General features: G+C 38.9%; 6 protein-coding genes across 6 annotated transcripts; 4 read left to right on the forward strand and 2 right to left on the reverse strand.

Annotated features, from left to right (window-relative positions):
* LOC125198551 (homeobox-leucine zipper protein ATHB-13-like) lies at positions 1–1501 on the forward strand. The gene is made up of 3 exons (XM_048096867.2): positions 1–269; positions 371–750; positions 971–1501. The coding sequence occupies exons 1-3, from the start codon at positions 206–208 to the stop codon at positions 1298–1300; spliced, it is 774 nt and encodes a 257-aa protein (XP_047952824.1). The 5' UTR covers positions 1–205; the 3' UTR covers positions 1301–1501.
* A 3301-nt stretch (positions 1502–4802) lies between these two features.
* Positions 4803–8997, forward strand: LOC125198553 (serine/threonine-protein kinase PBL34-like). Its single transcript, XM_048096869.2, has 6 exons — positions 4803–5727; positions 6949–7286; positions 7384–7519; positions 7785–7921; positions 8009–8132; positions 8206–8997. Exons 1-6 carry the CDS (start codon positions 5514–5516, stop codon positions 8712–8714), a joined length of 1458 nt encoding a protein of 485 aa, XP_047952826.1. The 5' UTR covers positions 4803–5513; the 3' UTR covers positions 8715–8997.
* Positions 8998–9027: 30 nt separating this feature from the next.
* On the reverse strand, positions 9028–11086 carry LOC125198555 (uncharacterized). Its single transcript, XM_048096870.2, has 5 exons — positions 10794–11086; positions 10677–10726; positions 10088–10211; positions 9853–9960; positions 9028–9766 (listed from the first exon to the last, which is right to left on the reverse strand). The coding sequence occupies exons 1-5, from the start codon at positions 10954–10956 to the stop codon at positions 9135–9137; spliced, it is 1077 nt and encodes a 358-aa protein (XP_047952827.1). The 5' UTR covers positions 10957–11086; the 3' UTR covers positions 9028–9134.
* Positions 11087–13391: 2305 nt separating this feature from the next.
* Positions 13392–15660, forward strand: LOC125198578 (uncharacterized). The gene is made up of 4 exons (XM_048096899.1): positions 13392–13464; positions 13554–14011; positions 14370–14970; positions 15167–15660. Exons 1-4 carry the CDS (start codon positions 13399–13401, stop codon positions 15608–15610), a joined length of 1569 nt encoding a protein of 522 aa, XP_047952856.1. The 5' UTR covers positions 13392–13398; the 3' UTR covers positions 15611–15660.
* A 6567-nt stretch (positions 15661–22227) lies between these two features.
* LOC148923841 (protein IQ-DOMAIN 28-like) lies at positions 22228–23019 on the reverse strand. The gene is made up of 2 exons (XM_089061621.1): positions 22584–23019; positions 22228–22478 (listed from the first exon to the last, which is right to left on the reverse strand). The coding sequence occupies exons 1-2, from the start codon at positions 23017–23019 to the stop codon at positions 22447–22449; spliced, it is 468 nt and encodes a 155-aa protein (XP_088917747.1). The 3' UTR covers positions 22228–22446.
* Positions 23020–23505: 486 nt separating this feature from the next.
* Positions 23506–26546, forward strand: LOC125198614 (putative disease resistance protein RGA1). The gene has a single exon (XM_048096936.2). It carries the CDS (start codon positions 23601–23603, stop codon positions 26463–26465), a length of 2865 nt encoding a protein of 954 aa, XP_047952893.1. The 5' UTR covers positions 23506–23600; the 3' UTR covers positions 26466–26546.
* Positions 26547–26632: the final 86 nt, after the last annotated feature.

The following is a 26632-nucleotide window of genomic DNA, read 5'->3' on the forward strand; positions in this document are numbered from 1 at the left end:
CTTTGTTTCTCTCTCTCACTGTCTCAACAGAGATAATCGCTGGCTTCCAGTCTTGCCACCCATGTTCTTCTCTCACTCCAAAATCTCCCCCTAATATCCACCACCACCACCACCTCCACAATTCCACACTCAAACACACACCCACTGCGTGTGTTTGTGTGTGTGTGTTTTTTTTCATCATTCCTCCCTTCCTCCACCACAACCCATGGCCTATGTGCCTGCAGATTCCATGTTCCGAAGCCACGACGACGTCCCACAAGATTTCCACGGTAAAAAAAAAATAAAAAAAATCCGATCACCATTTTTTTCCCCCCTCTTTCCAAAATTAGGGTTTTCGATTCGTATCTAATAATTAGTGAATTGATTGCAGGCGTTCCGGATTTCCTGATGAGGAGATCCATGTCGTTCTCGGGCATGGATCGGGCCGAGGAGTTCCACGCGGACGACGAGGGCTCGGACGACGGCTCCCAGCTGCTGGGGGAGAAGAAGCGGAGGCTGAACTTGGAGCAAGTGAAGGCCCTGGAGAAGAGCTTCGAGCTCGGGAACAAGCTCGAGCCCGAACGCAAAATGCAGCTGGCTCGGGCCCTCGGCCTCCAGCCACGTCAGATCGCCATCTGGTTCCAAAACCGCCGGGCCCGGTGGAAGACAAAGCAGTTGGAGAAGGACTACGACGTCCTCAAGAGACAATTTGAAGCCCTCAAAGCCGACAACGACGTCCTCAAATCGCAAAACAAAAAGCTCCAAACCCAGGTAAATTAAAGGATCATATATAATAGGGTTTTTGTTTATCCGATACCTATTTAAATCATGAAATTTAAAAATTTTACAAAAAAAAGTTATGAGACTGACCCTGACCAGAATTTGATCAAATTTTACTAGTATGATTTAAACCGTTATAGAGATTGAAAAAAAAATTAAAAAAAAAAATTGAGACGGACCAGGATTTGATCAAAATTTATGATTTGAACAGTTATTGGGGCTAAAAGGCGGGGAGTCGGGCGCGGGGGCGATCAATCTGAACAAGGACAACGAGGGGTCGTGGAGCAACGGGAGCGACACGAGCTGCGAGGTCAACATTAAGACGTCGACGGCCACGGAAAGCGCAATGTACAATCAAAGAAACAAGCACGGCTCCATGTTTCCACCGCCGCAGACGCTGACGCAGCTCCTGCACGGCTCGGGGAGGCCGGAGCAGCAACATAGTATGCCGGCGGCCAACGAGTGCTTCGGCACTATGTTTGCCGGCATCGAAGAAACGCAGGAATTCTGGCCATGGTCGGAACAACAGAATTTCCATTAATTATGAATAAAAAAGGAAAGAGAAATGGTGTCTTCTTCTTCTTCTTGTTCAATTTGCCTATAATGTGTTTTCTTCAAGATTACATTTTTTTTTTGTTTTCCCTTTTCTTGAAATTATTAATTAAACTTGCCATAGATATATTATTCCCACCCCACACTGTTTTTTTTTACTAATTCTTGAATGAATAGTTCATTTCCATCTTTCTTTCAAGTCGTAATTTTGATTAATAGATAAATAATGTGACATTAGATATATAAAACAAGAGAGATCCATGTTACATGCAAATATGAAAATGAGGCAGAGTGGGACTAGTAGTCTGGCAATGGGCCATGGTTTATGCATAAAAAAACAAGATTCCCAGCATTTCAACTTTCTAAATGTCCAATTCCATGGAGTCATCACTTTCTTTAACAGTATAAACAATTGTGTGATGCCAATTTTCATTGTAAAAAAAGGAATTAAAAAAGGGTTTCTCTGAGAAGGTTCCTAGAAGATGCAGATATTCGATGGTGATGATCAAGAATATTAATTAAGGATAAACTAAAAAAAAAAGAAATGAAATTGTTATTAATTAATGTTTGTAGAAGGGAAAGAAAAGAAAGGGAATCGAAATGAAGCACAAATTCCAAGAGGGAAGAAGCCAAAGAGATGGGAAAGGGAAGAAAACAGAAAGAGGAGAGTTGCTTGGGAAATGGTAGTGTCCAATTATGATCAAAGATGTGTCGTTTTATGATTTCCATTGAGATTGCATCTCTCAACAAATTCAACACTCATGTGAATCCCCACGTTTGTACTGTACCATTTTCATTTTTTTATTATATAAATAACATTGGTGATGAATATCTCTTATATTTTCCACTATAAATCATTTGAGATGTTGATTGTGTTTGTGTGTGACAAGAAAAGCATCTATCGAAACCAAATAATTAATCTCATGGAACTAGCTAGATGTTTCTGGTCTGCTATTGCTTGTGTGTGTTGTGATGCTATTTGGATTTTTTGGCTTTAGATTTTTAGTGAACTGCAAAATAGGTTTTCCGAATGTTGTAGTATATAATAGTAATAATTGTGGCACCTCATGAAAAAATATTATTATAGAATTTTGGAGAAAGACTAAATTTCGTTTGAGCTACTAATACATTGTTTTCGGATATTTATTGCTGAGTGATCATACTTTACTTTTATTCCAATAAATTAAAGTTAAATATCAATCCTAAAACAACTAAGTAGTACTCGGTAAGTCGGTATTATGTAACTAATAAAAAAACAAAGAATAAAAGTAATTATATACTTAATTAGATGAAATCTACCATAATTAATAATGACAAAATTCAACTATCATACAAATTTACAAAATGAAAGTAAGAAACAAAGTTTGATAGACTGGATTGCATTTAAATGCCTTCCAACCTGAAATAAGAAAAAAGCAGTGTACGAAAATTTAAATGTCGAATTATTGTTGCCCAATAAATGTGGACTACCCCATTTAAGGTTCGTTTAAAGCCCAATATGTTACTTCAAATATAAAAAGCCCATTTTAGAAATTTGATAAGTTCAAAATCTCTGCATATATATCATATATGGACCCATTACTGAATTAGTAACCTCTACTAAAATCTTCAATCTTTAAACACATTACAGATGCATGTGACAAAAAATCTAAAAATGATACATGAATATATTTTTGTCAATAATGGAGCCTATGCGGGAAAATAAGAATAAGCATTTTGTAAATAAAAACATACTACATACAAAAAATATGGAAACCAACACATATTACAGAATAGAAACATGAATACTATAAACAAAAACATGCAGTACAAAAGGAAAACCTATACATTTGCAAACAAAAATATGCATATTACGAAAATAGAAATATGTAGTAGGAGTAGTAATTAAATAATACTCTCATTAACATATTTCATTTTCTCATATCCCTTCTCCATTCGTACTATATAAACCGGCAAAATCAATCTTATGTATTGATCCCTTGCTTTCTTTCTCAACTTCTTCGATCAATCAACTTCAAAACTATATCGACATACTATAACTTCACGATGAAATCACTTCAAGCATGAAGAGATAAGTTATAGCACTTGCAGACGAAACACATGCATGTGACAAAACACGTCATTTTTGCATCGATCATTTGTTTTCTTTCTCGATCCATTCTTTTATCAATCTATTGAAAAAATATTGATCTACTCTAATTTCATTGTGAAATCCTTCAAGTAAGAAGATGCAACTTTCGAATGTATATATATGTCGTTTTCTTTTTTGTTTAATATTATGCATTACTGTGTGCAACATTATTCACTTGTGTTTGTAGCCCCGACGTAAGTTGATATACATACATACAAAATTAAATAATGCAAGAAAAAAAACCAAGTAAACTTCTGATTATGGGTGAGCATTCGGGTTTCAGTTCGGTTTGACCGAAAAACCGAATTTAGTTCAAAACTCAAACCGAACCGAACCCGAAAAATTGAATAACCGAACTAAACCGAAAAACCGAAAAAAACATAGTATATAATATTTTATTTTATATAATAGAATATATATCTATAAAATATAAAATTAATAGAATATATATAATACATATTATATAGAATATATTAAAAGAATATATATATATATTATATTATATAATATATTAAATTAATGTAATATATTAGATTAATAGAATATATATATAATATTATATTTAAAATATAATTCGGTTATTTGGTTTTTTTTTTCGCCCGAACCGAACCGAACCGAACCGTACCAAAAAACTGAAATTTTTGTATTTTCAAAACTGAATTGAACCGAAAAACCCAACCAAATTTCAAAATATCGGTTTGGATCGGTTCGATATTCAGTCTTCGTTTTTTTTTTCTCACCCTACTTCTTATCCAAATTTGAAACTATGCACTACATGATTGATATCACTCCTAAGTTTATATGTATTGAATCAATGTAAAATTGTAAATCACCAAATGCTGCATTTAAAGCTTAAAACTACAAAGGTCCTCATCATTTATACCAAATTTCCAGATTCAATACATTGAATTCAAACATTAATTCTCTTTTCCTTTTTTGTGCGTAAGCATTTGCAGACTCACAAATCACACAATTCACGCTCCAAATTCTAGAGATCCAGCTAATAAAGGGAAAATTATAAACTAAAGCAAATCAAAAGAAAGAAATACTCAATTATTTAATAAAAATCTCACAAAAAGATTACAACAAACAAAAGCAAATATATTTAGAAAGGAGTAAATTCTTGTCCAATAGGAGAAAAATCCCAGAAGAAAAAAGAAAAAAAGGAAAAGATAAATTCTTTAGTTTTTGCCATTCTAATCAAATTTCAAACCCATCACAGCCCAATAGATTAGAAACGGGCCCACGTGCTCAACTTTTCCACCAATCACATTCGAGCTTCACGCATCTTCCGTCACCGCTCGGTGACTTTCAACCTCCCTCAATCCACGTCCATTCTCTCACATCTTTTCACGCAAAATCGCACGTTTCTCTCTCCTCCATCCTTCCCTCTCTCTCTTCCAAACACACACACTCCTACTAACACAATAGTTAACTTTGTTCTTTTGTTTGGCCTCGAGAACACCTCGTGTCCCAGCGTCTCCTATTTTTATTTGGTTAAAGAAAATCATGTTTTTTTCAGTGTTTTCGCATTGCTGTTATTTTCTTGCTTTGAGAGTGTGAAATGCGATGAAAGGGAGGGGCTGTATCTGAACTGGGAGAGATTGAATGCAGCACTTCGAAAAGGGGTGCTTCGAATTTGCGCATTGATCTTTCGTATTTGCAATTCGTCGTTTTGCATGTTCAAATCTCTGCATAAATGATCCCAAGATTGCATTTTGAGGCGCCGCGGGGAGTTTTCGTCACCTGGGCTTGAGATTTCTCTCTTTTGATTCTTGAAATTTTTTCAATAGAAATGCAATCTTTGTAATTTAATTAATGGAATTTTGTTAAAGCAAGTTTGAACGGTTTCTTTTTCTAATCCTTTGTCGTATACTGTTAGTTTGGTATCTTTGGATTAGGGAGGGAGGGCGCCCCGGTTTTAAGCCCACAAATACAGAGTGGAAAAATTTCAAGGAAAAGAGAATCTTTCGGATGAGGGCAAAGTGATAAAAGTGGGATTTTGGTAGTCTGGAGGCTCATTCTGCAGTTTTGGCATTTAAATTCTAGGGTTTGGAGGGAGGAAAAAAAAATGGGGCTAGTTCCTAAAGCTATGAATAAGGTTGATATGGATGTGGGAAACTCGAAGGCCAGGATGGGAAAAATTGTTAATGGTGATGGCGACGATGATGCTTCGGTAGGTAGCTGTTGGTTTAAATTTCGATTTTTTGGGCGCTGTTTGTCTGCAAGGACCAAAGTTGATAGCTCTGTTAGTGGTTCTGGCTCTGGCTCTAGCTTACAGTATGGTACGTTTGCTAAATCATCCTTTTCTGTTTAAGAAATTTTTGGGAATTGATTCTGTTTGTGCTGCTGTTCTTTCTTATTAGAAGTTGTTTGATGTGAATGTATGCTGTTGAGTTGTTTATTTTGTGGTTTGGACAACTTGATTGGAGGTACAAATATGAATTTTAGTGTATCTGCTTATATGGTTGGATGTTAAGTTTGTGTTTATCCTTGTTGCTGCATTTGATATGTAGTTTTGTGTTAGATCTAGCTGCTTGCTTAAGTCGCGCTTGCTAGAAGAATGGCTGTTTATGCTTGCTGATTTATTGCTTGTATCTTTGGTGGATATGCCACTGTCTTGATGAAGTTGCCTCATAAGTTTTAGCGTGTATGCAGTGTTTCTCGTTGCTTTATGATGTATGTTGTTGGAATTGGTTCTTTGGTTTTACACACAGTACTTAGGGTACATAGAAATATATTACATACAAGTTACACGTGGTTGATGATTTTGTTTTGATTTGTTACTGTTTCAATAACGGAATGAGAGTGTTAGAAAACTAATTTAAGGCGTGTGACGCGTGTCAGCTGTACTAGTTGTGTTACGTTGTAGATGATCCTTTGAAATAACATCTTGGCAGCATTCCTACTAGGTGAAACTTTCGCTGACCTCCATGTGGCTTTTTGGTGTAACGGCTGATTGATTCTTTGGTTTACAATACTACTTAGGGAACATAGATTAAGTACGAGTTACACGTGGTTGATTGTTTTGATTTGTTTCTGTTTCTGATTCTAGATCAGAATTAGTGGTGGCTAATTTAATGCGCGTGACGCGAGTCAACTATACTAGTTGTATTGTTGGGGAAACTAATTTAAGGCGTGTGACGCGTGTCTGCTATACTAGTTATACTACGCCTAAAGGGAAATGATGAAACTTGTAGTTGTACTACTAGGTTAAACTTTTGCTGAGCTCCACGTGGCTTTTACATGTAACGGTTGCATCTCCTTTATGTGCATGGTTCATGGCTGTTTATTGGTATTTTTTATTTATGTTAGAACCCAAGTATGGGAAACTATAACTATAGAATCTCTCGGAAAATGGAAATGAATCAATTTTTTTTGAGCAAGAATGTTAATCAACTTGTTTGAAATGAGCTTGTGAACTATGGGGTGTTGATGAGTACTAACATCTTTGCATTTTTTACTTGGATTTGAACTCATCTATTCTTGTTACTTTTGTGCACCAGCGGAAAGTAAATCTACAAATGAGACAAGTAGAGACCAACCAGTTGTTCCGGTAGTATCATCTTCAGCAACAAGCAATGCTGAAAGTGTTCCATCAACTCCCAAAATTGAAGAGGAACTGAAAATATCTTCTCAGCTACGAAAGTTCACTTACAATGAGCTTAAGCTGGCCACAAGGAGTTTCAGGCCCGACAGTCTCCTTGGGGAGGGTGGCTTTGGCTGCGTTTTCAAAGGTTGGGTCAATGAGAATGGAAACACTCCCGTTAAGCCCGGTACAGGGCTTACTGTGGCTGTCAAAACTCTTAATCATGATGGACTTCAAGGCCATAAAGAGTGGCTAGTACGAAACTACTTCCCTTTCTTTATCTTATTCTATTCTTCAATTTCAAAGATTCTTCTTATTCACATTTCACTCACGTGGTTCTATAATAATGCAGGCTGAAATAAATTATCTTGGTGAGCTCATCCATCCGAATTTGGTTACATTGATCGGCTATTGCATAGAGGATGACCAAAGGCTCCTCGTCTATGAATTCATGGCAAGGGGCAGCTTGGAAAATCACTTATTCAAGAGTATGTTTCTTTTTTCCACCCACAACGAACGTGGTTTCAATATTTGTAGTTTATAGTTAAGATGGCACAACCTGTAGTCATGCTCAAGTAGTTTCTGCTAAGATTGTAGTTTTAAGTGTGAAATCTAATTCAGGAATTTGCTTGCTTTTGTTAATGAGTGTGTGCAAGCATGTGTTACTATGCCTGTGACTTTCAAGAATCTAATTTAAGAATTCTTTCATTATTTTCAATTGTATGTTTGTGATGCACTTCTTCTGATGTATAGGATCCTTGCCTCTTCCTTGGGCTATAAGAATGAAAATAGCACTAAATGCAGCAAAGGGCCTTGCTTTTCTTCATGAAGAAGCAGAGAAACCTGTTATATATAGAGATTTCAAAACTTCAAACATTCTGCTAGATGTGGTATGATGTCTGAATCTTTCAAGATTATGGAGTCCTATCCTTAGCTTTCTTGATCCTCTAAACTTACCTCTATTATTGTTAATCTAGGAGTACAATGCAAAGCTTTCCGATTTTGGACTTGCCAAAGACGGGCCTGAGGGAGACAAGACGCACGTGTCAACCCGTGTGATGGGAACATATGGCTATGCTGCACCGGAGTATGTCATGACAGGTAACATCCTCCTCTTGCTGCGTGAATTGTTCATGTGTGATAATGGCTTCTCAGACACCGTCTCGTTGTTCAGGGCATCTCACTGCAAAGAGCGATGTGTATAGCTTCGGAGTGGTCTTGCTGGAGCTGTTGACGGGGCGGAGATCCATGGACAAGAGCAGACCTCCCGGGGAGCACAACTTGGTGGAATGGTCGAGGCCTTACCTCGACGAGAGGAGGCGGTTCTACAGGCTGATTGATCCTCGTCTGGAGGGGCGCTTCTCTGTCAAAGGCGCTCAGAAAACTGTGCAGCTGGCTGCTCGCTGCCTCAGCCGGGATGCCAAGATTAGACCCGCGATGAGCGAGATAGTTTTAGCTCTGGAGCCGCTGCCAGCTCTCAAGGACATGGCGTGCTCCTCGTCCTATTTTCAGGCGATGAACAATGCCCGTGGTTCTGCGACCATGAATGCAAGAACCGGAGGTAGATTGCAGACGAGAAACGGGCAGCAGCCAACAAGGAGCCCCTCCATGCCTAACAGGTATTACGGCTCGCCATATCAAGAAATCACGCCTCTGCGATCTCCGTTAGCTAACAAGCCCTGATCGGAGTTTTCTCGTTGCGTTGCTGTTCATTCTTCTCCAAGATCATCATCTCCTCCTGGTTGAGAGATTGCTTTTTATTTTATTACCATGTAGAGATGAGACATTCGTTGATATGGAGGCTCTTTTTTCACCTTGCTCATAACTGTTGAGATGTTTAGATGAGTAAGTTAAAAACATAGAGAGATGTTTGTGCAGTTACTGTGTTTGAACATGAAGAAGAATGGCATTTTGGCCAAACTCATTTTCTATTTTGAACCATCATCAAAATTGAGTATTTATTTCACTTGGCTGGATTGTTTAGATGCAAATTGAATATTCAAATATCTTAAGAACATTCATTAATGTTATAATGCAGGAAATGGAGAAAGAGACTAATGCTGCATCCCTCCACTTTTATTACAACAAACAAACATAGCCTCATCATTTCTTTGTGGTAAACACAAACACCATACGATGATCATAAATCTGCCCAGGATTCACAATCTGTGAAGGAAAATTAGGATGATTCACAGAGTCTGGGAACCCTTGAGTCTCCAAACACAAGGCCGCATGAGACTGGTATATGAACCCACCCTTCCCCTTCACGTTGTCGATGAAGTTGCCTGTGTACAGCTGCACGCCCGGGGCATTGGCTGACACCTTCATCACTCTCCCCGACTTCTTGTTGTAGACCACTGCCACCGGCTTCATCTTCAGCCCCTTGTAGTCGTCCACCACATAGTTGATGTCGTACCCCCTTGACCCTTTGGGGAGGTCCTTGATGGGGCCTTTTATCACACGGGGCTTGAGGAAATCGTAAGGAGTCTTCTTCACTGAGGTGATTTCTCCCGTTGGGATGAGCCCCTGGTCGACTGGTGTGATGTGGGACGCAAATATCTGCAGCGAGTCAGAGAGGATGCTCCCACTGTTGTGGTTACCGAGGTTCCAGTAGGCGTGCTGGGCTAGGTTTATCGGGGTAGCCTTGTTTAGAGCTTTCGCCTTCATTTTCACAACCAGCGTGTAAGGGGCCACTAGAGCATAGGTTACCGAGGCCAGAACAGAACCGGGGAAACCTGTTAAAACAAATTTGAGTTTTCAGAACAAGCCACAAACTTCTGCAAATAAGGACAACATTCTTGATCATTGCTAATTTCATTACCTTCTTCTCCATCAACGCTGTGATATGTTAGTGTAATGTAAGGAGATCGGCCATACTTAACGTGCTTCTTCACCTTCCACACGACTTGGCTGAACCCTTTCGACCCACCTAAATACAGACAATGACATAAAGGTTAGGGACAACACATTGATCAAAGGTGACATTTAAGTCAATGCTCATATTTAAGTCCTTTTTTCTTGAATAAATCATGAGGAGAAGATGAAATGCAGATCACCATGGAGCATGTTCTTCCCCTCATTCGCTTCAAGCTTGTATACGGTCCCATTTAGAGTAAATTTAGCACCAGCAATGCGGTTAGCTACTCTTCCCACAACGGCTCCAAAGTGACCGGTATCATTCTGCAGCCAATTGTTCAGAAACACAACATATATAAAAGTAAAACATAGACAAAAAACAAGATTTGTAAGGTTTCAGTCTCTAGATGCCAAGTATCTTAGCCATATCAGTTGGTTTTGCTACACATCATCAATCACATCAAATGGAGATAAATAAGTCATTTTTACCCAAAATTAGACATAAATTAACAAAGGATTAGTTAATTTGTAGATCTTATCCATCCATTTACTTCTCAAATCATTGGTTCAAATGTCCTTTTCCTACTATCAAGTAGTAAGACAGAAAGCCGAAGACTTTGATGACTTAAGGCTTTCAAGATCAAATATGACCACACAAAAAAACAAATAACAAATAATAGACTAATAATGATGATAAATCAAGATTCAAGATTTCACAGAAACCATGCGCCTAGAAAGCTCAGAAAGTAAATAATATCTAAAAACATGAGAGAGGTAGATTCATCATACCTTAAATTCTTCAGCAGTATCATAGCCCAGAACAATGTCACCCAACTTTCCTATGAAAACAAGAAAAAAGTTTGAATCTTTGAGGCAAATAACCCAAGAAAAAAAAAAAAAACTGACCATGTTTGTCGGGAAGAACAAGAGAGGCGATTCTTGCACCGTAGTTGGTGACCTTGAGAGAGAAATCGCCTTTCTTGATCTCATACATTGCGAGACCACCATTTCTTGAGGCATTTGAGAGATTCCCAAATGCCAAAAACAAGAAACAGAGAAGAATAGACATTTTGTTAGTGTTAGATTGTTGAGCTTCTAGCTCTGGCCTTTTGTAGGAATGAGCTCACTTAATTAATGTTTACTAGTCATACATGGAGTGATTAGCATGTTGCTAATATATTAAACCTCGGATTATTATATCCAGACAAAAGTGAAGTGTTTTTATTGATAAAACGACAGTGATGAGTTGGGAGATCAAGAAAAGTCAGCTAATCCTTCATATATATAAATCTTTTTTTTTTACTATTTTTTTATTTCATGCAATCAAGAAATGGCCGCTAAATTTGACTTATATGAAATATTTGAATGGGTTTAGAATTTAAGAGATGCATTAATGTGATTAAGCATTTAAGCTTTTATCTCCCGTAACTCATAAATCTTAGTCAAATTCTAATGTGTCCCACAAATTTCAAAACCGATAGTAAAAATTATGAAGTTAAAAAAATAAATCTCAATTTTCCCATGAGCGAAATGCTTATTGAAACATCTATATAGTTCAGTGCTTATTGAAATATTTTAACAGTACTTATAATTGATTTAAAATGATTATATTTTTGAAATATATACTAAACAATATTGTTGCATATGGAATTACATCGAAAATGGAGATGAAGCTAAATTAATAAATAGAAAAATGATTGCATTTTGGATGTATTATGATAGTTCACATGGGCTATTGGAGAGTGGACTCTATATATACGAATATCGATGTTTAGGGTAAGTAGAATATTTATGATTCTTTTGTTTCTTCAAAAATATGAAAAACAATGGAACTAACGACTTTAGTCTTTATGCTTTTCAGTTTCCACTAAGGCCTGCAACCTTGTTTGGAAGTCTTCTCTGCTTATTACTTTTTTAAGCTTTGGCCAAGTCTTGTATTGAATGATGAGCTACATTCAAATTCTTGAAGCATTCATAAATCTTTGTATTGATATTATCAATTCTTTATGAGTTGATGAATTCATAAATGATCTGTATTTGGGTTTTTTCATTATAAGTTATTATTATTAGTATAAAAAGAAGCTTTTTCGCATAATTAAAAAGCTACTCAACTTTAATATATCATGTCGTTTTTATACATAAAACACAACTTTCCACTTCGTATAAACTACAAATGGAGGAGTACAACTTATGAATCAAACGTTCATTTTTTTTTAAAGCAATGAATACAATTTTTTAAAAATATTAGTACAAGATTCCAAATGTATTCTTTCATTTTATTATATGACCGATGGCCGATATTAAAACTTGGCCAGTGGGGCCATGGTTTACATAAACAAATAAGTTCAATTTCCATGATTAGAGTACTAACTTAATTTAATCTGTGAATGTTTGGAGTAATCTAGACTTATAAGGCTTGCATATGTCCGGCCCAATTACTTGGGCTTGAAAAAATCCGGCCCAGTTAAGTGTTCTAGAATAATAATCAAACTGCCGAATTAAAATAGTATAAGCTGACAGGATTAGATCTCTGACTTTAATAGCAAGGAAATATATACATAATACATATACCTACTACCCTAATATAAGTTATAACTACCCAGGTTAATCTCTTTTGCTTAGTTAATAGAGGAATGCGTGCAATCTTAGCTAAAGCAATTGTCAATTGTATGTTACTATTCAATTAACTTTTAAGGCGCAGTTGAGTTATTTTTTAATAAACAAATGAAGAAATATGTGCTTATCATCGCAGAGAAAAGTCCTACACGTTTTATGAAACGCTAAGAGAGAATTTCAAATTAAGGTTTGATAATTCCATCTTAAATCCCTCTCACTTTTACTCTATAGTCTTTTAATGATATAAGTGCGGATGTCAATTAGGCTAGTAGATCGAATTTCGGACTAGCCTAACCGGCTAGTAAGACCTTTTAGGTTAAATATAACATCAATCACAAGTTAATTGATTCGTATTATTGTTAGGAATAGGATAGTCCCAAATTAAACAACCCATTTAATTCCTCTTTTAACATGAGTAATTATAAGTTTTATTTCTCTACTTATCTTAATAAACATTTATTAAACATTAGTTTCTCAAATCTCATAGTTTCGGCCGTGGATGGAATTAGCAGCCACATGTTTTCTATTTTATTATGATTCGGCCGTGGATGGAATTAGCAGCCACATGTTTTCTATTTTATTATGAGTAAATAAATTTAAATTTATAGGCCCCTCATATAGGAGTCAAGCATGAAACCTTTAGTCTTAGACATTAGCCTTAGACATTAGCCTCTCTACCGCTTGATCAACTTACACACACATCCACATGTTTCCTAATGATTCTTCATTTGGTAGACATACTTAATTAATTCCAATCTGATCTAATATTATTGTCAGCTTAATTCCTGCGCAACAATTTAGTTATGAAAAGTCAACCGTTGAAGATTGATTATTTTGTATAAATTGTAGCTGAATTATGAATATGATAGTACTCATTAAGAACTCTCAACTCCACATGGCACACATTAATCATGGAATTCTCCTCATTTCAGTAATCTGTTTGCTACAGTGTGATATATCAGTAAGTCTTATCTCTTACTACAAATCAATGAAACATACAAAAAAAATCTAGTTAAATAGTAGTATTTCATGTAATTTGCATGAATGCAGTTGCAGAATTCTCTCCCTGCAGGAAACTGGGCAAACCACGGCGGCGATATCTTCAACAACAGATACGCGGAGGGGGAGAAGAAGATCAGCCCTTCGACCGCGGCCCACCTCCGTCTCAAGTGGAAGTTTAACGCGGGACACGACATAACAGCCACGCCCGCGATCTGTGAAGGCGTCGTATATTTCCCCAGCTGGGACGGTCATATTTTCGCTGTGAGACAACTTGACGGCTCCCTTGTTTGGAAGAAAAATCTGCAGAAGCTCACCGCCCTTAACTCCTCCACCGCCTTGCTAGCTCGAGCCACACCTACTGTAGCTGACGACAAACTCATCTTTGCCATTTACGGCCCGGCTTATGTTGTTGCGGTTTGCAGGGCTACAGGAGAACTCATATGGAAACAACAGCTCGACAAACACCCTGCTTCTGTTATAACCATGTCCGGAACTTACCACAATAGGTACATCTGTTCGGAATTCATGTCATCATCTAATGATTAACCAGAAGAAATTGCAGACTAGGACATATCTAGACTCTATATTGCGTGTTGACCAATTAAACACAATTTTTGTTTCTAGCGTTTGATCGAATTCTTGTGAATCCACGTGCATATCAATCTGATGCATTGAACATATATATTATTTTGTAAATGTGCTCTAACTTTTAATCCGTCCCACAAAATTAGTTTATTTCTATTTTTTGCAAGGTGGACCCCATATTCCAATATTAATATTCCAACTACTTTTTCTTTTTCTTTCTATCTTTTTCTTATTTTTATCAAATTTGCATTAAAACTCATATCATCCCCAACGTCTCAGAGCTTTCTACGTGGGCGTTTCCTCACTGGAAGAAGGCTCCAGCATCGAAAACTGCTGCACGTTTCGAGGAAGCTTCGCGAAGCTAGACATAAAGACCGGAACAATTCTATGGCAGACTTATATGCTTCCGGACAACAACGGAAGACAAGGAGACTACGCTGGAGCTGCAATATGGGGCAGCAGCCCCTCCATCGATGAACGACGAAACCATGTCTACATCGCCACCGGGAATCTCTACTCTGTCCCTCAGAGTGTCGAGGACTGCCAAGTAAAGCAAGATAATCAGACGGTTCCGGCCCAACCAGAGCAATGCATCGCCCCCGACATCCACTATGACTCGATCCTAGCCCTCGACTTAGACTCGGGCCGGATCAGGTGGTTCAGACAGCTCGGAGGATACGACGTGTGGTTCTTCGCATGCAACGATCCTTCCATCCCGAACTGCCCCCAGGGCCCCAACCCGGACGCAGATTTTGGGGAAGCGCCAATGATGCTCACCGTAAACACCAACGGCACTAGGAAGGACGTGGTCGTTGCGGTCCAGAAAAGCGGATATGCGTGGGCACTCGACCGGGGAAACGGAAACATACTCTGGTCTACTGTAAGAAATCACTTATTTTCTGATGTGGGATGAGTTTGCACTCCAACAGTTTAATTTCAAAATTTTATGTTTTTGTTCCCTAGTGTGGGATGAGTTTCCACCCAACAGTTTAATTTCAAAAATTTAAATTTTGCTTTCTGATGTGGTATAAGTTTGCAACCCGACAGTTTAGTTTCTATATTTTATACTGATACAGGAAGCTGGACCGGGAGGAATTGCCGGAGGAGGGACATGGGGAGCGGCTACGGACACGAGGAGGGTTTACACCAATATCGCCAACAGCAATCAGCAGAATTTCACGCTTGCGCCATCAAATAATGTGACGACAGGGGGCGGGTGGGTTGCGATGGAGGCCGGGAGGGGGAAGGTGTTGTGGTCAACCGCACTTCCGGATAAGGCCCCTGCTAGTGGTCCTGTCACTATCGCCAACGGTGTGATGTTTGCCGGCTCCACTTATGGGACGGGGCCGGTTTACGCTGTAGATGCTGCATCCGGTGAAATATTGTGGTCGTACGTTACGGGAGCCTCTGTGTACGGGGGCTTCGCGGTGAGCCAGGGATGTGCATTTGTAGGACACGGCTATCGTAGGTTTCTGAATATGACTGCAGGATCCTTTCTCTTCGCCTTCTGCATAAAATGAGCTCCCATGTTACTAAAAATGCAACCTAATAAAATAAAATTTTCATCCAATTTAAAGATATGTATGCACGAGTGTGTACTTGAAGACTTGGAGAAGCAATCATGTACTTGTATTTGTTGTGCCGTGTTTTCTCTCAAAAGTTCAAATGGACAACATGTTTAAGCTCAAAGGATAGATAAGCTAAAAAATGCCTAATAAAGCAGGAGCTTGGACCACAAAGAATGGTTGCCTTTTTTTACTAGTTCACTAAAAAAACAGACATACTAATCAGAGATAGCAACTTTTTAACAAAGCACACAACGTAAAACAGTTAGCTTACAGTATTTAGGGAAGTAACAAATTAAACTATGAAGCACACCAGTAATTTTCGAATAGTCATGACAGACTCTTCATCTACAGCTATACATCCACCCTTCAGTAAAACCCTCAAATACAAAACAAAGACGAGCAAAGACAACATCAAAGCAAACGAACTAGAACTTGCGTGTTCACATTCATCCATTACAAAAGGACTGCACAAGAACCAAATTGAACTCTGCAGCGCAGCTACATTGTCGTGCAATGCTTCTAAGACATCCCATCTGAGGAAACTACTACTCACTCTCTCATCTCCTGCAACACCTAGTCTGAAACGTACATGAGACCACCTAAAATAAGAGATTATTTCATTTTATCTTCGGAAAAAAAAGTTGTTATTCATTTCATTTTGGATAAATTATCAAAAAAGAATCATAAATGTTGAAAATGTAGAATTGATTTGGATTGAGAAACCTCCAAAAGAGAAAACTACAAAAGATGAGTGAAACCGTCGACTGTGGAGATGGAGAGAAAAAGGAGAAGTTTTATTAGACCATCTCCAACTGTACTCTATAAATGAGTTTTGGTGTAGAAATCTTCACCAACCATACACCAAATTCAAACCCATTTTTAGTGTTTTTTGTGAAACAACACCAAATATGGTGTTACTGCAAAAATTTTGTGAGACAAAAATCCAAAAATGGTGTAAATTTTGAATTTAGTGTAAATGGTTAGAGTAAAACTACTTTTTGGTGTTTGGTGTAAATGGTTGTAGATGGTCTTAATGGGCTATATTTTTGCTAAGTGTTGATTGCAAAATACAAAGAAGGCCTTATATATAGGCACAAATACAGACAAATAAAATGCTTAATACTAACTAATAAAGGAAAACTATATCAACTAATTACTCCCTCCGTCCCAAGATAAGTGACCTACTTCTTTTGGGCACGAGATTTAAGGAATGGTATTTAAATAAGTTAAAGTGGAGAGAGTAAAGTATGAGAGAGGGAAAAATAGAGAAGAGAAGAGAGAATAAAGTAGGTGGAGAATAAAGTAAGAGAGATGACTTTTTGCTAAAAATGGAAATAGGTCACTTATAGTGGGACACCCCAAAAAGGAATACAAGTCACTTATCTTAGGACGGAGGGAGTATATTTTTTATTTTTAGTTTCAACAATAAATCTTAATCAAATTCTAATGTGTCCCACAACTTTCAAAACCGATAGTAAAAATTATGAATTTTAAAATACTCCAATGAGCGAAATGCTTATTGAAACATCGATAGTTCAATGCTTAACGAATTTAATTTTAAGAGCATCCACAATGGGCCGAGGATGCGACGGACGATGCATCCTCCGTCCCTTAGTTCGCCACTGCAGCACCACAGACTATACACATTTTATCCTCCGCGCCCTAAGCATCGTCCGCGGACTATGACACGGAGGATGCATCCTCCGGCCTATCCTCTGTCCCTTAGTCCACCATTGCAGGGGGTGCAGACTATAGGGCGGAGGATGCACACATTTTTATTTTTATTTTTAATTTTTTTTGTATTTTCTTCTAATATATATCACCAATTTTTTTTATTTCATTTCACACCTTTCACTTCACTCTCTTTCTCATCTCAATTTCTCTCTAAATTCAATAATGAATTCTGTCAATTTTTCATTTTTGCAAGCACAAAAAATAAAAAATAAATATTGACAATAGGATTTGCCTTTAATTTATAGTGTTTTTATATTTATTCTTGCTAATTGATATGTTTGCAAACATAAAAAAATAAATATTGTAGTGTTTAAATATTCAAATAATAAATAAAATACTTAGAGCGGGGCTTAGGGCGAGCTATAGTCCGCCCCATTGCAGGTGGAAGGGGCGGAGGATAAAATGCTGATGTGCAGCGCATAGGGCGGGGGCTTAGGGCGTCCATCCTCAGCCCCATTGTGGATGCCTTAAAAGTACTATAATTGATTAAAAATAAATAATTTTTTGAAATATAAACAATATTTTTGCATATGGAATTACATCGAAAATGGAGATGAAATAGTTGGAGCTAATTAAGTAAATAGAAAAATGATTGATTTTGGATGTATTATGATAGTGCACGTGGGTTATCGGAGAGTGGACTCTGTATATACGGATATCAATATTTAGGGTGAGTAGAATATATATGATTCCTTGGTTTCTTCAAAAATATGAAAAACAATGGAAAGAGAATTGTATATACTAATGTAGTAACGACTTTATGCTTTTCAGTTTCCACTAAGGCCTGCAACCTTGTTCGGAAGTCTTCTCTGCTAATGGAGTACTTTTTAAAGCTTTGGCTAAGTCTTGTATTGAAATGTGCTACATTCAAATTCTTGAAGCATTCCTAAATCTTTGTGATGATATTATCACTTTTTTATGAGTTGATGAATTCATAAATGATCTGTATATCTTATTGGGTTGTTTCATTATAAGTTGATTAGTCTAAAAAAGAATTATTTTTTGCACACAAAAGGCTAATCAACGTTAATATTTCATGTCGTTTTTATGCATATAACAAAACTTTCCACGTCGTATAAACTACATTATACAAATTCCATTTTTTTAAAAACGATGAATAAGAATTATTTTTAAAAAATACTTCCTCCGTCCGCCATTAGGAGTCTCGGTCACTTTTGCGATTCTCTCTCTTACTTTATTATTTCTCAACTTTAACTATTTATTATCATTTTTATAAAACAAGTGCGTAAAAGGGACCGGGACTCCCAATAGCGGACGGAGGGAGTAGTACTACGAGATTCCAAATGTAGGGCCATGGATAATGGATTACATAAGCAAATAAGTTCGGTTTACTAACATGATTAGAGTACTAACTCAATTAATGTCTGGATTAATCTATGAATGTTTGAATTAATCTAGACACTGTTGGGCTTGTATATATCTGGCCTAATTAAATGGACCTGTATATACCCACCTAGTTAATTGTTCGATAGTAATAAACAAAATGCCGAAATAAAATTTGTCCACCTACTATTCCAATATATCTTCCCAGTAATTTAACGAAATAAAATAGTGTAAGTTGACAGGATAATTAAGATCTCTGACTTTGATAAGAGAGTTTTAATAGCTACGAAATATATACATCTACCCTAGTTATAACTCCCTAGGTTAATCCCTTTTGCTTAGTTTATGGAGGTATGCGTGCAAGCTAAACTAAAGCATTGGTCTAATAATATGCTAGTATTCAATTAATTTTTAATTGCAGTTTGAGTTTTTTTAAAAGAGAAGAAGAAATACGTGCTTAGCTTTTATTGCAACTTATTAGTCTAATCAAAATCTAGCAGCCAAGCTTCTAGATCACTATGGCATTATAAAATACCATAGTATGAAGGTGGATATGTCCAGCATATCGAATTTTAGGCTAATTGGTACTCCATGTTAATCTGATTGAAATTTTATTGTGTTAGAAATTCCAATCCTAACTCTAAATATTTTAACCGGAATAAAGCCCAAATATAACATTTGTCCCAAGACAAACATAAATTTACTAGTAGTTCATGTACTTTATTATATTTTGGTTTTATTAAATCTCATATTGTTAAGTTGGGGATGGAATTAGCAGCCACCTATTACCTAAATGAGTCTTCATTTGGAAGTATAATATTATTGTCATTTGTCAGCTTAATGCCTGCGCAAATAATACAATTTAGTTAGGAAAAGTCAACCACTGCAGATCGATAATTTTGTATATATTGGAGCATAATTATGAATATGATACTCATTAATTAAGAAGTACTATAAACTCCATGGCACACATTAATCATAGAACTCTCCTCATATCAGTAATCTCATTGTTACAATGTGCTATATCAGTAAGTCTTATCTCTTACAAAGTGATACATACAAATATTCTAGGTAATTAAATCATTTAATTTGCATGAATGCAGTTGCAGAATTCTCTCCCTGCAGCAAACTGGGCAAACCACGGCGGCGACATCTACAACAACAGATACGCAGAGGGGGAGAAGAAGATCAGCCCTTCGACCGCCACCCGCCTCCGTCTCAAGTGGAAGTTCAACGCGGGACACGACATAACAGCCACGCCTGCGGTCTATGATGGTGTCGTATATTTCCCCACCTGGGACGGTCACATTTTCGCTGTGAGACAACTTGACGGCTCCCTTGTTTGGAAGAAGAATCTGCAGAAGCTAACCGGACTTAATGCCACCACCTTTAACTCCACCATCTTGCTAGCTCGAGCCACCCCCACCGTAGCTGGCGACAAACTCATCGTCGCCATTTATGGCCCGGCTTATGTTATCGCTGTCCGGAGGGCTACAGGAGAACTCGTGTGGAAACGACAGCTCGACAACCACCCTGCCGCTCTTATAACCATGTCTGGCACTTACTACAACAGGTACATCTGTTCGGAATTCTTGTCATCATCTAATTACTGTAAATTTGCTATTATGTTATGAATTCTTGACATATTTCTTTACTGTAAATATATTAAAATTGAAACCGTTTTTCTTTTGGGTTATCCAATTAAAAGTAACACATTTACTAAAATGGAAACGACATAGTATATACTTTATCATCTCTTCATTAACTCACATAGTTATTAAAGCTCAATATCATCCTAATCCAATTCATATATCTTCGTCTCGTAGAGCATTCTACGTGGGCGTTTCATCACTAGAAGAAGCTTCCAGCATCGAAAACTGCTGTACGTTTCGAGGAAGCTTCGCGAAGCTAGACGTCAGGACCGGATCGGTTCTATGGCAAACTTATATGCTTCCGGACAACAACGGAAGACGAGGAGACTACGCTGGAGCTGCAATATGGGGCAGCAGCCCCGCCATTGATGAACGACGAAACCATGTCTACATCGCCACCGGGAATCTCTACTCTGTCCCTCAGAGTGTCGAAGACTGCCAAGTAAAGCAAGATAATCAGACGGTTCCGACCCAACCAGACCAATGCATTGCCCCCGACATCCACTACGACTCGATTCTAGCCCTCGACTTAGGTTCGGGCCGGATCAGATGGTTCAGACAGCTTGGAGGATATGACGTGTGGTTCTTAGCATGCAACGATCCTTCCATCCCGAACTGCCCCCAGGGCCCCAACCCGGACGCAGATTTTGGGGAAGCGCCAATGATGCTCACTGTAAACACCAACGGCACTAGGAAGGACGTGGTTGTTGCAGTCCAGAAAAGCGGATATGCATGGGCACTCGACCGGGGAAACGGAAACATACTCTGGTCTACTGTAAGAAATCACTTATTTTCTGATGTGGGATGAGTTTGCACTCCAACAGTTTAATTTCAAAATTTTATATTGTTGCAGGAAGCTGGACCGGGAGGAATTGGTGGAGGAGGGATATGGGGATCGGCTACGGACACGAGGAGGGTTTACACCAATATCGCCAGCAGCAATCAGCAGAATTTTACGCTTGTACCGTCAAAGAATGTGACGACAGGGGGCGGGTGGGTTGCGATGGAGGCCGGGAGGGGGAAGGTGTTGTGGTCAACTGCACTTCCAGATAAGGCCTCCGCTAGTGGTCCGGTCACTATCGCGAACGGTGTGATGTTTGCCGGCTCCACTTATGGGACGGGGCCGGTTTACGCTGTAGATGCTGCATCCGGTGAAATATTGTGGTCGTACGTTACGGGAGCCTCCGTGTATGGGGGCTTCGCGGTGAGCCAGGGATGTGCTTTTGTAGGCCACGGTTATCGTAGGATTCCGTCCTTCACCGCAGGATCGTATCTGTTCGCCTTCTGCATAAACTGAGCTCCCATGTTACTAATAATGCAACCAAATAGTATAATAAAACTTTCAGCCTGAACATTCATATCCCAAAATAATCCAGGCCTTCGCCTGAGAATATAATTCTTGTTTTCTCTTCGTACTTACATTTTTTGGGGCTTATTTATCCCTCAAAAGTTGATATGGTGCATAGAGTAGTGTTAGTACAATTTCATGAAGAGTAAGCAAAAAAGAGAAAATGAGTGAAGAATGTTGTGAGAAAACATAAAGAGAGTTTGTGAAAGAGGATAGAGAGAGGAGACAATTGTAAATTCATCCTAAAAAGAACCTCAAAAAGATTGTATAAGCTCAAAAATACCTAAATAAACAGGAGCTAGGACCACAAAGAATGGTAGCCTTCTTTGTAGTTCACTAAAAGAAGACACAATATATGCAAGAATTTCGAAAGTAGAGATAACAGCTTTTTGCAAAGCACACAACCTTAAACAGTTAGCTTACAGTATTTAGGGAAGTGACAAATTAAACTATGAAGCACACCAGTAATTTTCGAATAGTCATGACAGACTCTTCATCTACATCTATACATCCATCCTTCAGTAAAACCCTCAAATACAAAACAAAGACGAGCAAAGACAACATCAAAGCAAACGAACTAGAACTTGTCGTGTTCACATTCATCCATTACATAAGGACTGCACAAGAACCAAATTGAACTCTGCAGCGCAGCTACACTGTCGTGCAATGCTTCTGAGACATCCCATCTGAGGAAACTGCTACACACTCTCTCATCTCCTCCAACCAGGCTGAACCACCTTGTCTGAAATGTGACAGTTCCACATCAAAAAAAAATTAGCATGAATAAATTTTTTGCATTAAAGAGGTATATAGTTTGAAGCAATGAAGTAACAAAGGAGTATCTTACCGTCTCTAGAGGCTGACAATGATTTGTTAACTTTGCTTCCCTTGCCATTAGCATGCACAGGCTTCTGTATCCTGGGTGACAATGAGGTAGGGGCTGGTAGAGAATGGCGACGGGCACTGCCATAATCAATAGCTTCCTCAGCCAATTTAGCAGCAGCGGCTCCTTGAGCTCTAAGCTTGGCCTTAGCAGATTCAGTGGCAGCCATATAACTCGGCAAGTTAGGGGAGTTCTGTGAGATATTTTCTGGATAATCTGGCTTATTAGCTGGAAGGGACTTCCTCTTCCTAATCTTGTGATTCTCCTTGTGATTCTGTTCATCCTTGCAGTTTATTTCATCATCCAAAGACGCTGCACTCTCTATCTTCTCACCATTCTTCAAGGGAGGAGTCTCAGCAACTGGATAGTTATTGTGTTGCACATCAACACAAGTTGTCATACGTGGGTTGGAAGGCGGAACTGCTTAGTCGGCGGCCGATTACGGGGCTTCCCTTCCCAGCAGCACTCATGGATCCATGGTGGGGTCGGCCGACCCCGCCATGGTTCCATCATTGTCTCTAGCAATGGCAATATTTATGTTATGAAAGTGTTGTTACTACGTATGAACCTAAGATCGAATGACATGGAATTCATCTATATTTAATTAAAATATCGATCAATGTCTAGCAATTTTAAATCATTTAATTTGGATATGAACTGTGGCTGAAATCTTTTTTTTTGTTTGTCACTCTCTCTCATCTTTCTCATTAAAATATTTAATTACCTTTTCCCTTACTACTTTATTCCATCTAACAACACTTCTTAAAATTTCGTGCCACTTAAGAATGTGGTCATCTTGAATGGGACGGAGGGAGTACTATATATGATTGGGAAGACTGCATGAGATTGAAAGCGGGTGGTTATAAATATCAGTTGACTTGAGAAGACTGCATGCAATCATTTACTCCCTATTTTACATTTTTACTCCATTTTTTTATACTCAGATCTGAAATCGGTGTCTCTGTTGTTGAGTAGAAAATCATGGCTGATGCTATAATTTCATCGGTAGCAGAGCAGCTGATGCTCATTGCGAAAGAGCATATCAAGAGCGAAATCCAACTGGTGAGAGGCGTGGAGAAGGAGCTTCTGAATCTCTCCAACAATCTCAAGGAGGTCAGAAATGAGTTAGATGATGCGGAGAGAAGAAGATACGATGACAAAGCCATCAGCGATTGGGTGCTGAGCCTCGAACAAACGTCCTACGAAATGGAGGACGTTTTGGAGGAGTGGTCTTACGCTCTTGTTCAGCATATGGTCGAAATTGGAGCTGCAAACCTTAACAAAAAGCAGAAGCAAAAGGTATCACCATCGCTTCTTCTACCTTCGTGTTTGTGCTTCAGAAATGTTGTGTTTCGTCATGACATTGCCGTCAAAGTCGAGAATCTGAAAGCTAAACTCGATGACATTCTCAACGAGAAAAGCAAATTTCATTTTACTGCAGTTTCTGAATTTCACATTTCGAGGGTTCAATCTACTTCTCGAATCGACTCATCTGAACTCCAAGGTCGGACGTGTGATACCGATTCTGTTGTGAAAGTTGTTTTGGGCTTCCGTGGGGAATTAGGGCTTAGAATTATCTCGATTGTGGGCGCAGGGGGGATTGGGAAGACGACACTTGCTCAATTAGCGTATCGTGATGCTCGGCTAATAGATTGCTTTGATTTGAAAAGTTGGGTGTGTGTCTCGAATTCATTCGACGCGGCTAGGATTGCACAGGATATTTTTGAGAGCATGGGTAAGGGCAGAATGACTAGCATTTCCAATCAACTGGATGCCACGCTTGAAAGGCTGGTAGAGCTGATTGCAGGGAAAAGATTTCTGTTGGTGTTGGATGATGTCTGGACAGAAGACTATGAGAAGTGGGAGCCTTTGAAGAATGCCCTCAAAAGTGGTGGAGCAAGCACCACTGTTTTGGTGACAACAAGAAATGAGAATGTTGCCATAATTATGGGCACGATGGAGCAGAACATCTATAGTCTAGGGCTCCTTCCGGAAGCCGATTGTAGGTTGTTATTGGAGCACATAGCCCTCTCTGGAAGGAGCATGAAGGGGTTTGAGGATGTGTGCAAGAAGATAGCTCGTAGATGCAGCGGTTTGCCCCTTGCTGCAAAGACTCTCGGAAGCCTTCTACGTTTCAAGGACACGTTGGAGGAGTGGGAGAATGTGTATATGAGTCGAGTGTGGGAATTCAAGGAAGTGAAAGCGAAGCTTTTCCCACATCTGCTTTTGAGTTACAATGAACTATCCCCAATGCACAAGCGTTGCTTTTCTTATTGTGCTTTCTTCCCTAAAGATGAGAAGATTCGTGTGGAAGAAGTAATAAGATTATGGATGGCACTAGGTTATTTGGGCTCTAGTGCAGAGAATGATGGAGATAAGCTAGAACTGATAGGGCAAGAATGCTTCAAAACTTTATCTAGCCGATCCCTGTTTGAAGATAGGCAGACAGACTCCTTTAAATTACATGACATAGTGCATGAATTTGCTCAGTTTCTTAGGAACGCTAGCAACAGGATGGAGGACTCCGAGATAAAGACACCTTGCCAAGTTTGTTGCCCATTTATAGCTCAGGTCAAAGCTTATCGGAGCTTAATGTTTGACAAAAGGTCTACCATTCCGACTCTTTGCAACTGCCTCACCAGCCTCAGAGTGTTAGGACTCTGGAATTATTTTCCTATGGGAATTGAGAATTTGATTCACTTGAAGTGGTTGTCTATAGATCAGTGTGTTGTACACATTGAAAATATGGATAACATTTGCAAGCTTTATTATTTGCAAACCCTTTTCCTAAGGTCTTGCAACCTGGTAATGATTCCAAGAGAAATTAGGAATCTGATTAAGTTGAGACACTTGGACTTGAGCAATAATAAAGAGCTGCTGAAGTTGCCAGAGAGCCTATGCGAGTTGCCACAACTGAGAACCTTGAATGTCGAGGGATGTGTTGAACTCTCCAACCTTCCTCAAGGAGTTGATAGGCTCAAAAACCTCAAGCATCTCCACAATATGTATTCTGTGATGCAGTTACCTGAGAGTCTAGCTAAGTTAACTGGTCTTCGCAGGTTGAGTGAATTCAACGGGGGAAGTGGTGGGAGCAGGATGGGGTTGCTGAAAAAGTTAAACCTTCTCAGTGGATCCCTACAGCTCAAAATAACTTTGGGAAAAGATGGAGTGGTGGAGGATGCCCGGGAGGCAGAGTTGAAGCTAAAGAGGCACATTGAATCACTCCGTGTGGAGTTCTTGACTGAGTCTGGGATTCCATCATCTATGATCCACATGGCTGAGGGTGTAATGGATGCTCTAGAGCCACATCAAAACCTCAGACACCTCTCAATATTTTTCTACGATGGCACCAAGTTTCCGGATTGGATCTCCTCTCCTCTAAACCAACTGAGGTCTGTTTCACTCACTAGTTTCAGAAACACGCCGTGCTTGCCCCCTCTCGGAAAATTGCCCTGCCTGGAGGAGATCGACGTCCGTGACATGTACCGATTGGTAGTTCTGGGGCCACAGCTATGGGGACTGGGAGATGCTGCTTCATCTCCTAACAATGTTATCTTTCCGAAGTTGAAGAAACTGATTTTCAAGGGGTGCGAAAACTGGAGGGAGTGGGAGGACATTACCACTGCACATGAAGAATGCTCGATAATGCCTTGTCTTACTGAGTTGGCTATCCGTTTCTGCTCCGAGCTGACTGCACTACCACATTGCCTGATTGGTAAGGCGTCGTCGTTGGAGTTGTTGGATATTTCTGGTTCAGGGCTGCTGATAGAGCGCTATGGCGACATCAACGCCTCGGCCTGGACACTCATATCCCAAAATAATCCACATCTTCGCCTTAGAATGTAATTCTTGTTTCTCTGTGTGAATATTTGTTGGGGATTATTTATCTCTCAAAAGTTCAAATGCATAACAGTTCAAATGTACGCATATTTGTTGTCAATTTCATCCTAAAAAGATCCTCAACAGATAGTATAAGCTCAAAAATGCCTCAAAAAAACAGGAGCTAGGACCAC

The sequence above is a fragment of the Salvia hispanica genome, chromosome 6 (genome assembly GCF_029641045.1).
Source record: "Salvia hispanica isolate PSC_SH4W2 chromosome 6, Shi_PSC_v1, whole genome shotgun sequence".
NCBI lineage: Eukaryota > Viridiplantae > Streptophyta > Magnoliopsida > Lamiales > Lamiaceae > Salvia > Salvia hispanica.